Genomic DNA, 11,128 nt, shown 5'->3' with positions numbered 1-11,128 from the left:
AGCTGTAAACAAGCACCCCGATATTCACTGGACTTTTTAAAACCGCCCCCTTTTCAGAGCTACCTCTAGCTTCTGTTCTTGCTACCGCTCACAAAACCACAGCTCGCCCTCACCCCCAGTACCACGTTCCCAGGCGGGCTGTGTACTTACTTCCTCACTGACTCCCCTTCCTATAGTCAGCTTTGCATTTTTATGGCGGCCCTTTCCAAGCCTGTTGACAGCAGTGTGGTCTGCTTACTGTCAGGGCCAAAAAAGTGCTGACTCCAACAATCCTGAAGTTCAACAGCACAACTGCCCACAATTTAAAGAGTTTCTCCAAGTGCCTGCTTCCTGCCACAGCTGCTTAGCAGTTCAGTTTCCAAAGTTCTCAGAGGCTATGTCATTTGAGCTTCAAAATAGCCTTGAGTCAGGTCAGCAGATCAAGTACCCTTGGGAGCCCCGATGTCAAGCTAGCCAAATCAAGGGGCAAAGTCACTTCCCACTCAACTGGACTAGATGGAAGGCAAGGTGTATGCAGAGGGGACACAAGACCAGAGAGCAGGCAGGTAAGGGTGCAGGAGCAGCCCAGCTGTAGAACAGAGAACAGGACACACTGGAGAACACCTATCCTGAGGCTCGTGGCCATGGGCCGGCTGGTGCTTACTGATATTTAAGGAGGCTAGAAATCTGGCTCTTTATGGAAGATCCATCCAGTTTGAAAACGTTTTCCCTGTCCAAGACTGCCACTGTGTGACTTCTGTAACATCCCAGGCCAGGCGGTTACCCTGGAAACACACCAGGGCTGAATGACCACAAACTGCCCTCCCTGAGCACATCCCAATAGAAAAAGCCTCTGCACCTTGTGACTTTGTGGCCAAACTTCACTTCCATTCAGGCCCCCCGCAGCTGTGCCCTCTGTAAACCACCTGTTACATGTCAGTTCTTGCTCCATTGCTTCCACTAGCTCTGCTCCTGAACTGCGACCAACTCTTAGGACCACCTCTTCCAGGCCTGCTCCCAGTTTCAGCAGCTGCCCCACCCCGGGCCAGCTCAATACAACCTCCCAGTACTTTCCATCTTGCCCATGCATGCTGCTCCCAGTCCTCCGCTCCCACACCCTAGCTGAATAACATGAAACTGCAACATTTGCCACCAAGCATGAATGGCCTCTGACCTCCACGCACTGCTCCTCTACACATGCCAAAAACCTCAAATCCCCTACTCCACACCCATTAGTCATTTGGGTGAAAACTGAAGCTTGCAGGCCTCAATCCCCCACTGCTCCACTCGCCCTACAAGTAGACTATCTGGTATTTCCTGGTCCTTGCAAGGGAACCCAACAGGCCATGGGTCCCACAAACCCAAGTATGTAGCTTCAGCACAACCTCAAATGGTGGGACTACACCCGCCCCGCCCTCAGCCAACAGCTTCAGCCCTCACCTATTCGCATCCCTGCCCTCCTGTTTGTTGCTCCTTTAGTCAGGGCTTCTTACCATCCTTTCCTCCAAAATATATAACCACCATTCCTTCCTGCAACCCTCTGATAGGCTTTTTATTGCCTCAATTCTTGCTTTCATGTCTCTACTAGGTCTTTCAAGTCCTCTACTGTTTCCTGAAGTTTCTCTGGAGCTTTTCGTCCACGGCCAAGGTTTTTAATAGCATTTGTAAGCTTGATTCCCAGATGGACTCACCGAAACTACAAACCAATCAACTTCAGAAAGAAAAAAAAAGCATCCAAAATCCATAAGCCACTAATACCTCTTGCCCCGACCCCAAGCACTCAAGCTCTCCAACTCACATTTTCTATCCTCTAAAAAGGGACCTCAACCCATACAGTAACCCTAAAACCACCGTTCCTTAAATCTCCCAACCCCAATAACCCACAGTTCTGGCCCTCAACCCTGATGCCTGAAAATACCATCTGAGATTCAGCATCTGGCAAAGAAAAAGCAAGACTAGATAACCCTGTATGTTTCATAAAAAGCATGTACAATCAGTTTCACCAAGCAATTATACACTACACCCAAACAGTCATTACACTAGATAGAGCCTGTTTCAAATTCCTACTCATAATAAACCACTCATTTTCCCCCTTAAGCATAAACCTGCAATGCACAAAAAACAGTTGTGAAAGATCCTATACAGGATAAATTATGAAAATGTGACTTAATAGTTTTAATTTCTATTGAAGCCAGCAAATGTTTTCAGTAACAAAAACTAAGGGGGTTCTAGAAAGAGCAGAACGCAATTCAGATTTTAAGTGTCTGTTCAGAGACTGACAAACTATCCTGATGGCAAATATTACCATAAGCACCCCAGGCTGGCCCTACTGCTCTCATGTTGCCCACTCTACACCTGACATCCTCCTGCTATTAAAGGGAAGGACAAACATCAACCACCCCAACATACCACGGTTTCACTGAAGGCCTAATGGAACACCTGAACTCGGGCAGCAATCTGCTGAACAGAAGACTAATGGATTATACTCCCAGTGTAAGTTAAAACACATTTCAAACAACCAGACACATAAAAGTACTTAGTTTATTAGTCCTCTCATGAAAAATCTGCTCAATCACCAGTCACTGACGAATCTTTACTCCTTCTGTAAATCGAAGAAAAAAAATTTAGTTAGCAAGTGCTGAACTGAACTTTAAAAATTAAAGTTCAAAGTTCAACAAAATGACACTCATGCAAAACAAGTATTAGTAACCTAGAGTTATGTTAACTTTGTATGATTGTAACAACATCAAGAAATTAAACATTCAAGCTAAGAATAACAAAAACTATTACTAAATTTTAAAAACAAAACCACGTTGCTTAGTATTTAAGACACTACAACTCTTGAGAGCATTCGTAAATCTACATCTAAATTTATTTCACGTGCTCTTCTTTTAAATTACTGCATCAATAAACCAAGGATTCTAGTGATCTAAATGAAAAGCTTGAATTATACCTGTCATCCAATCTCCACCTCACTGAATCAGTGGCAGGGAAGGGAGAAAGGAGGGAAGAAGGAAAAAAACAAACATTCATTAATAGTCCCTTTTCAAACTCCAAAATAATCTACATTTAAGTGCATGCAATCAGATACCTTTAAGATGATCGTTCTGTTCTTTGCAATTGTATGTAGAGCACTCCTTAGACACACTCATTGATTTTATTACTCCCAATTTTGAGAATACCTTGCCTGATTACCATGGGTCATATGCAAACAAGGTGGCCTGAAGCCTTCAAAATGAACAGATCATTATGCCCAAGGTAGTGCCAACCGAGGCAAGCCACTGCCTACTCACAGCTGAGTAGGCACAACTGAGCCTTGGTCCCTCTGTTGTGCCCTTATGCTGGGCACACTGGGACCATCCACAGACCTGGTCATCACCCAAGACTAAAGTCTAACTTAACCACAATGGGAGAGTTCTAAATGATCAGTCAAGTCTTTTAAAACCTGTCTCAGTTCAATTCTTTGAAAGCCACCATTCACAGCCAAGAAAAGTAGTGCAAATTAGTATTTAAAAAGAGGCAGGATTTAGCTCCAATAAAAATGCTTCAACAGTTCTTCAAACGTGAGACTATTCATTCCTTAATTTAAAATAACTCTTATTGCACCCAAAAGCTAAGAACAAAATATCCACACAAAAACTGAAATAAAAAGAACATTAATATGCCTGACTTCTTTTTGAGCCAAAAAATACATGTGCTCATTATGCATTCATTTTCCAGCCAGCTTTTCAGAGCAGTGCTAGTGAAATGCACCAGTGCAACTTAGAGTAGGAACAGTGATAGCGCAGGTCCCCACAGGTGGCCCCTTTGCACTTGTCACCACTGAGCTCTAACATGAGACTCAACGGATAATGAGGAAAAGAACGTGTTCAAGACATCTTTCCGATTCAGATCAGAAGACAAACACTGATTCTTTTCCACAACCTCCAAAACTTCTATCAATAGGTATAAGCCTCCAACAGGGAGAAGCTCTAGCAGAGATAGTTCCTCTGGCAGGCTGTCTGTTACTGGAACTCCACAGCGCTGGGAAGCCAATGTGATGAGCGTTCTGGCAGGCAGACCAGGTTTACTCTTGGCCCGGCAGGAGTCACAGTCACAGGGGCCGTGACCACCATTTCAAAACCCTACTCCTCCCAACCCAGGCTCAGCACACTTTACGTTTCAGCCATTTGGGCTGCTCAAATGTGCAAAAATGTGTTTAAAATGAATCGAGGACCATACTGACCAAATATTTATGGGGAAAGCATACTGATATAGGGCTTTAATGTGAATAAACAATTATACTGGGAATTTTTCAATTAAACAAAGGCATCAGATGGAAAGTTACGAGATCTATGAAAAACAGTGGAATGGTAAAGGAGAGGCTAAAAGGTGGCTTTGAGTGGATGATCCCAGGACACAGGCTTTGCCAGATTTCCTGGACTAGTTTATTACCAGAGCTGCCAGAGAATGGGCCCAAGTCCCCAAAGAAAAGATTGCTGGTAACTGAACGAGGACTCTTCTCAAGCCCCACGTTAACTGAAGCCATTTCCCGAGTACGTAACTCTCTGGGACCCAGCGCGTCGCCAAGTGTAAGGTAAAAGGTGCCTACTCAGTGGGGTGTCCACCTTCCTCCAGTGGGTCAACCTCACAACACAACATGCATTTCTGAATTTCCAAAGTGAGCGTGATTGCAAGTTTTTCTCCTGTTCGTAATGTACTACTTTAATACAGTGCTGTTATAACAGATCGTACTACGAAACTGTGGTCCAGAAGCCAGCATGCAAAGCACCAAAGCAAACTCAGGAGGGTGACGCATCCCCACACCGTGCTCACGTCTCAGTACCTGCTAGGCACTTCACTTCTGATGAACAAGAAATCCAAGACAGTAGAGGGGAAAGGCAAAAAAAAAGTTCACAGAACACTTGAGTATTTAATTTAACAACCCAACACCTTAATTCCACTCAACTATTTAGTTAGCTAGGCAAAGCTGGTAAAAAGCTGCTTATTAAAATCACTGAAGTCTTGGCTAACTGGAGAGGAAAGCGAGTTGAGATTTCAGCGGCCTCTCCAGCATGCCAGGAAAACATGGGCCACATTGATTCAATTGCTTCTTAAACCAGTTGTCCATTTTAAAATAAGTCTCGGGGAACTAGCTCTGCGCCCCGTGTAAATCTATGCCGATTAGCAGTAAAATGACCTTTCCCTGACTGGGCTTGCGAAGCGCCCACCAGGATCACTGAACCGATGTGGCCCCCGTATTGTGCTAATTAATCTGTGAGCTGCGGCGAAGCTACTGTGGAGAAGCTACTTTACTGAGGTGTTAAGATACTACATTATGTTGCTTCTCAAAACACGTTACCTTCTGTAATCCAGAAGAAGGGGGAAAAGAAGAAACATTAACAAAGGTTATTAAGAAAACAAAATCCCTCCTTTTCTAGAAACTAAAGACCTGCAGTTGACACTTCTGTCTTTTCCCTGAGGAACTATACCTTTTTGCCAGCACCAACATTGGCCTTTGCAGTCCCCCTAACTTTCTTCATTCTGTTCTTGCGTTCCTTTCGCTGTTTTCTTGAGGTCTTTTTCTTCTCATACAGGCCATGCTGAAGGAGAAAGGAATATATTACATATCTGCAAACATCATTACCCATTAATCTGGTAGGAAAATGAACCAGGTTGGAGCTCAAGAAATGCAGCTTCGCAAATCAAAACTTCTCAAGTGTGTTTTTCCAGGACCTATCAGCTTCAAGTCAAGTAGTTGTTTCCATCTAGTTGGGGAGGACACAGCTCACAGTGGCCCCTGTGGGGATCGAACTGGCAACCGTGTTGTTAAGAGCACCGAGCTCTAACCAACTGAGCTAACCGGCCGCCCCTACAAATCAAAACTTTTCAAGTACACTTAATACTTGTTTGAAAGAAAGGGTCATTAAATTAATAAACAGTATGTACAGAATAAGAGCACAGGAAGCAAACGTCTACCCAACACTCACTGCATGGTATAAGTTCAAGAGACTGGCTATTACTGTCCGACCTTGAACCTACAGCTCACGAGGTCCCCACATTTTGGTTTCCCTTTAGGGTGTCTTCCACTTCATCTCCAGATTATTCCCAGCGGACCCAGCAGCCCTTCCCAAGGGCTCTACCCACCCCCATGGAGACTGTTATAATCTCCTCTTCTTCGCTCTGCCCACTTTCGCAGTTGCTGTTCCTGCTGCCTACAAGACTGCTTCCAAATCCTTACCAGGATCTCAGCTTCGCCGTCACCTCCTCGGCCTCCAACCACCCAATTAAAACGAGTACAGGTCTCACCTACCACACCACTGTGATTTCCCTCACTGCTCTTCTATGGAAAGACGTAGCTAATAGCAGCGAGAAGGGCTAAAAGGACACACTCAAGTATTGCAAAGGAACACCCCATTTGCTAGTTCACTACCTAGAATGGAAGCTGGGAAGCTTGCTCAGTGCACTGCCGTGGTTCACTCTAGGGCCTGACAGGCAGTAACTTCTAAGGAACCTTTCCTAGTTCCTGGCTACCTAAGGGAGGTAAGTCCAAACTCAGACCTCAGGCAGTAAGACCGCTTTCTGGTGCTCACCCACCATTCCAAACGCATCCCTACTTTCAGTTCCCGTATCCACAACTACCGCTTTACCTGCCCTCCTAGATTCAGCTCGCCCGCTGCAGAGGCCACCGCCGAAGCCCCACTCTCTACCTTTATCAAAGAACCTCTTCTCTGCACCCCGGAAGAGCCTAGGTCTGTGTGCTGTCCCTCCTCAGACCGCTCGCCCCTTTCGTTCTACTGCACGCACACAACGCTACCGAAGAGTCTCCAGCAGCTGTCACGACGAGGACACTTACTCTTGCTAGTCTGTGCTTGGGTTCATTTTTCTTGGCATAATCCAGGGAATCATAAATCATGCCAAAGCCAGTTGTCTTGCCACCACCGAAGTGCGTTCTGAACCCAAAGACAAAGATGACGTCTGGGGTGGTCTTGTACATTTTGGCTAGTTTTTCCCGAATTTCCGTCTTCGGTACCGTGGCCTTCCCGGGGTGCAGGACGTCGATGACCTGCAAGGCAAGGTCCGGCTGAAGACCGAGTTTCGCGTTACGGCGAAACCCCTTCACCAGGCAGTACAAGGCACCCTGCCACGCGCCCCTTCCTTACCATCTGTTTCCGCTGAAGGAGCCGATTGGTCATGAACTTCCTGGTCCGAATAGTTACTGTGTCGTTCTGAAAACGCAACGCACCCGTTAATCAAACCGCTCGGCCTTTCCTTGGCCCGGCGGTGACTTCCCGGGACCTAGAGGGGCTCCGTCCGAATCGCGGACGCTCCCCACGTGGACAGATTAAATGAGGCCGAGAACGCAGTCCCTCGGCCGCAGGACGTCCCCAACACGCAGGGGCCCCGCGCGCGAGCGGCAGAAAAGCTCCCGCAAACCGCTGGGCACAGCCCGACCTGGCGGGACGCGCCCGAGACACACAAGCGGCGCCGGGAACACGCACGACAGCTCGGTGGGCCTCCGGCTCCTTCCCTGTGTCACGGGGCGCGCGGGGCGGCAGGGTCCCCCCCCCCGGGCACTACGGACGCGGCTCCGGCGGGCGCTTTGCGGCGGGGACCGTCCGAGGCGTGGCGCGCGGCAGCAGCCCCCGCGTCCCACCACCAGACGCCCGCAGCGCCCCCGCGCCCGTCGGAACCGCGCGTCCCCGCTCTGCGCCCGCACAGCGGACACAAGCGAGCGCCGCCCGCACGGGCCCCGCGTTCCCGGGAGGACCAGCCCACGGCCCGCAGCTGCCCCCCGCGGCCGACAGCTCCCGCACCGCACGGCAGGGCGGGGCGGGGCGCGTTGACACCGGCGAAGGTCCTCGGAAACCGGGCTGACAGACGCGGCCAGGGATGACCAAGCAGGCTGCGGGCAGCCGTGGCACAGACGGCGGGACGGAGGAACGAAGGATGGCTCGGATGTGCGGCGGATTCCCGCACAGCGGCGGGGCAACTCACCATGATGGCAGCGGGCCTTCAAGCAGCCGGGGGGGAAAAGAGAGCCACTACCCGCCGGCCAATCATATCAACGCGTACGGAAGGACCCCGGGCGGTGCCGGCGTGGGGGCGTGGCCGTGCTGCGGGGCCGACCGCGCAGATGCCGGACTGAAAGTGCCTAAGGCCCCGCCTCTTCTCTCTTAGGCCACACCCCCGCCTGCCGGAGCCGCTCCAGCCGGCCGGGTTTCCGCGAGCACGTGTTCAATTTCAGTTCAATTTAATTACGTGTCTGAATTATCCATACTTACATTCCGGTAAACCGGATCACAGTTTAAATTGCCTCCATCCGAGTTAAAGCTGGAAGACGTCTTAGAAGTCCCAGTCGACCAGCCTTTTCATTTTACAGCTAAAAAAACTGCAGAAACACTGTCAAAACGTTGATTCCAAGTATGCAAAACTGACCGTTTTGATGTATTGCTCAGTACTACTTTTCGGATATTCTCTGTTGGTTTTCTGATTAAAAATGAAACACTACTTTCTCTTTTTCAGAAAAACCTTAGCCCTTCCAAAAAACGAGCTTTTAACAAGTACTTGCTTCATTCAGAAGTTGGACTTGTTCTCGGTGAAACAGACATGTAAAGATAGAGAACAAACGTGTGCATGTTCAGAGGGAGACCTTAGCAAAGAACGTCCAAAAGATGAGCGCGGACCAAGAGGCGGGGCTCCCATGCTTTGAGCGCAGCTCTCCGCCCTTCCCCGGAACAGGAGGAATAGTTAACACCCATTGAGAGATGGCTATGTGCCTGTTGCTCTGGTTACGTTTCCCTTCGTTGTGCCATCGAACCTCGCCACCAAATGGAAGAAATGGGGCTCCTATGACTTCCCCCTTTAACAGATGAGGAAACGAAGACAATGCAATTAAATAACCGTCCCAAGTCACAGGTGGCGATGCCCACACTCCTATGGAGGCTGTGTGTGCTTCCAGGACCCCTGCCTTCCAGCTCTAGGCACTCACCAAATCGTGTTGGTACGGTATTGTCGACACGACGCCAAAGACATGTCACGTGATTGACGGCTGAAATAGGGTAAGAAAATCTGATTTGCTTTGCTGTCCGTCTGTGACATTGTTGTGTTATTAGGGGGGAGCCATGGAGTCTGTCTGAAAACGAGACAGCATCCCTTCTTAACATCCAGAAGTATCGAACCCCCGTATTGCGTTCTATTTAGAGTTTCTCCAAAGTAGTAAAGACGTTTCAGGTTCTGTAGCGCGGAATCCTATGGCGGTGTCGTGTCCTTGCAAGTGTCATGCACTAAAATGTCACACTAGGATCGCTCGCCACAGGTTGTCACAGGTAGTAGGCCAGCAGTTCATTCCAACATACGAATCATGCTCACTTCCTGGTCGGCCCTCACCTTGTGTCCCTGGCTCACTCTGGCCCACTTTGCACTGTAAACTGACATTGTCCGCTTCTGTCTTTGTAATCAAGACTATGAATTTAAATCTTTTCTTTTCAAAAATGATTCTGTGGATTGGAAGAGCACGCACGGCTTTCTGCCCTTTCTATTTCTTCTATCCGTTGTCCAGATGGTGCCCTCTGTTCCTTGGGCAGTTTCCTTTTAGCCTCCACCTTTCCTTAAACAAGTAGAGGCTCTTAATAAAAATGGTATTATTGTTGATAATAACGATTTTCCAGTGTATGCAATTTGGGGCTCTCTGGTTGTCTAAAAGTCCTGAGGCAATGGGTTGTATTGTCCCTGCAAGTGTCACAGAACCTAGAGGAATGGAGCTGAAATGGGATTTTGAAAACGCAGCGCAAGAATTGCTGCAGTTTCAAGGAGGTGCCGCTAGAGGGCGGTGTAGGGAGGACGCAAGAAGCCGCGTGCCGGAAGCCCCTCTTGACAGATGTCCGGCGAGTAGCGGAAGAGGAAGTGGCCACGTGGGGCGCTGTACGGTGGCCGAGAGGACGCGGCGGCTGCGTGAGTAGTGAGTCCCGAGCGGCCCTCCGAGAAGCGGCCCTCCGAGGTGAGGCAGGCCTGGTGCGCCTGTAATCCAGCTGCCCGAGTCTCGCGGAGGGCAGCCGGCACCATGGTGAAGGAGCAGTTCCGGGAAACGGATGTGGCCAAGAAAATGTAAGCTGGAACGAGAATGGTCAAAGGGCGGAAAAATCCAGGGCAGGGGGTCCGCGCGCGGGCAGGGGCCCCGGGTCTCCAAGGGTCAGAGGTGAGGGCCGTTTGTCAGGGGTCGGCCAGGGGTCAGCGGGAGGTGCGGGCCCAGGCCCGAGGTGCCGGGGTGGGTGCTGGGGCGTGGCCGGTGGGTGTTTCCGCGCCTGCGGGGCTGCCCCGGCGTGGGCCCGGGGCTCGCGGGGAGGGCGGAGCGGGGCGCGGTGGGCGCGGGACCGGCCTTGCTGCGGGAGGGCCCCTCGGGAACGCGGCGCAGGGGGTCGCCGCCGTGTGGTCGGAGCAGACGGCCGAGAGGACCGGGCAGGCCTGGCGCGGGCAGGCTCTCGTCCGGCGCAGACGTCGTCTTCCCCGAGGGGGAGGCCACGGCCGGGGTCCGGGCGGGGTCCTGGGAGCGCGGGGGCTCAGGCCTTCGGGGCCGCCGCGCGGGCTCGGCGCTCGGGGCTCGGCGCTCGGGGCTCGGGGCTCGGGCAGCGGTGCGGCGGGGAGCTGCTGTCCTGTACCCGCGGGGACTGTCACCCCCCCCAGCCCCGCCCGCGCTCCCGCGTCCCCTGTGCTCACCGGGCGGCCGTGAGCCCGTCACGAGGCCACTTAGCGCCCCGCAGCCGGCCCTGCGCGGGTGTTCGCGGTTCCTGCGGAGCGCGGCCCTGCCTGGCGGCGTGTCGGGCCGGGAGCGTCCGGGCTGCGCTGCGCGTGCCCCCCGGTTCCCGGTCCCCGGACCCGCCGTCCTCGCCGTCTGACGGGCTGCTCCCTCCAGCGGCAGCCCGGGGTCAGCGTCACCCAGGGCTCCGAGACCCCCGTCCGCCTCCCTCCCTTGTCCTTCTCTGCGTTTGTCCCCCTTTGGTGTCGGCGTGTTTACCGTCTGCCGTTCCCGCCGTGCGCTGTGAGCTCCCGGCTCGGGAACCTGGTCCGTCCTGGCCAACGGGCATCCTCAGCCCCTCACAACGGTGCCTCGCGCACAGTGAACCCCCAGTTCGCAGGGGGGGATGAAGGAAGGGACAAAGCTGAGAAAGTA

General features: G+C 51.4%; 2 protein-coding genes across 10 annotated transcripts in view; one reads left to right on the top strand and one right to left on the bottom strand.

The window, feature by feature from the left end:
- Positions 1-2,500: 2,500 nt before the first annotated feature.
- Positions 2,501-8,049, bottom strand: RPS24 (ribosomal protein S24). Of its 8 annotated transcripts, none has more exons than XM_081075319.1 (7): positions 7,957-8,049; positions 7,122-7,187; positions 6,815-7,024; positions 5,451-5,561; positions 4,805-4,822; positions 2,933-2,954; positions 2,501-2,581 (listed from the first exon to the last, which is right to left on the bottom strand). In XM_081075319.1, the coding sequence occupies exons 1-5, from the start codon at positions 7,957-7,959 to the stop codon at positions 4,817-4,819; spliced, it is 396 nt and encodes a 131-aa protein (XP_080931445.1). In that variant the 5' UTR covers positions 7,960-8,049; the 3' UTR covers positions 2,501-2,581; positions 2,933-2,954; positions 4,805-4,816. The 8 variants fall into 8 exon arrangements, with proteins under 8 accessions (XP_080931445.1, XP_080931450.1, XP_080931449.1 ...); XM_081075324.1 differs by having other exon boundaries at positions 7,414-7,965; XM_081075323.1 differs by having other exon boundaries at positions 7,776-7,965.
- A 1,798-nt stretch (positions 8,050-9,847) lies between these two features.
- Positions 9,848-11,128, top strand: part of POLR3A (RNA polymerase III subunit A) — a 45,037-nt gene continuing 43,756 nt past the window's right edge. For both annotated transcript variants that reach the window (XM_081075317.1, XM_081075316.1), the window contains exon 1: positions 9,848-10,065. In XM_081075317.1, coding sequence (XP_080931443.1) covers positions 10,022-10,065 — 44 coding nt within the window. In that variant the 5' untranslated portion in view covers positions 9,848-10,021. The remainder of the gene's footprint in view (positions 10,066-11,128) is intronic.

Source organism: Rhinolophus hipposideros (genome assembly GCF_964194185.1).
Source record: "Rhinolophus hipposideros genome assembly, chromosome: 15".
Lineage (NCBI taxonomy): Eukaryota > Metazoa > Chordata > Mammalia > Chiroptera > Rhinolophidae > Rhinolophus > Rhinolophus hipposideros.
The sequence above is the reverse complement of the archived record's forward strand: the minus strand, read 5'-3'. Positions and strand labels throughout refer to the sequence as shown.

Bases quoted from the DNA above. Each gene is read 5' to 3' on its own strand.
- RPS24 (XM_081075318.1), bottom strand. The intron at 5,562-6,814 runs GTAAGTGTCCTC...TTTCTCCTTCAG, and splicing joins CCAAGCACAGACTAGCAAGA to CATGGCCTGTATGAGAAGAA. The intron at 5,324-5,450 runs GTATAGTTCCTC...TCTGGATTACAG, and splicing joins ATGTTGGTGCTGGCAAAAAG to AAGGTAACGTGTTTTGAGAA.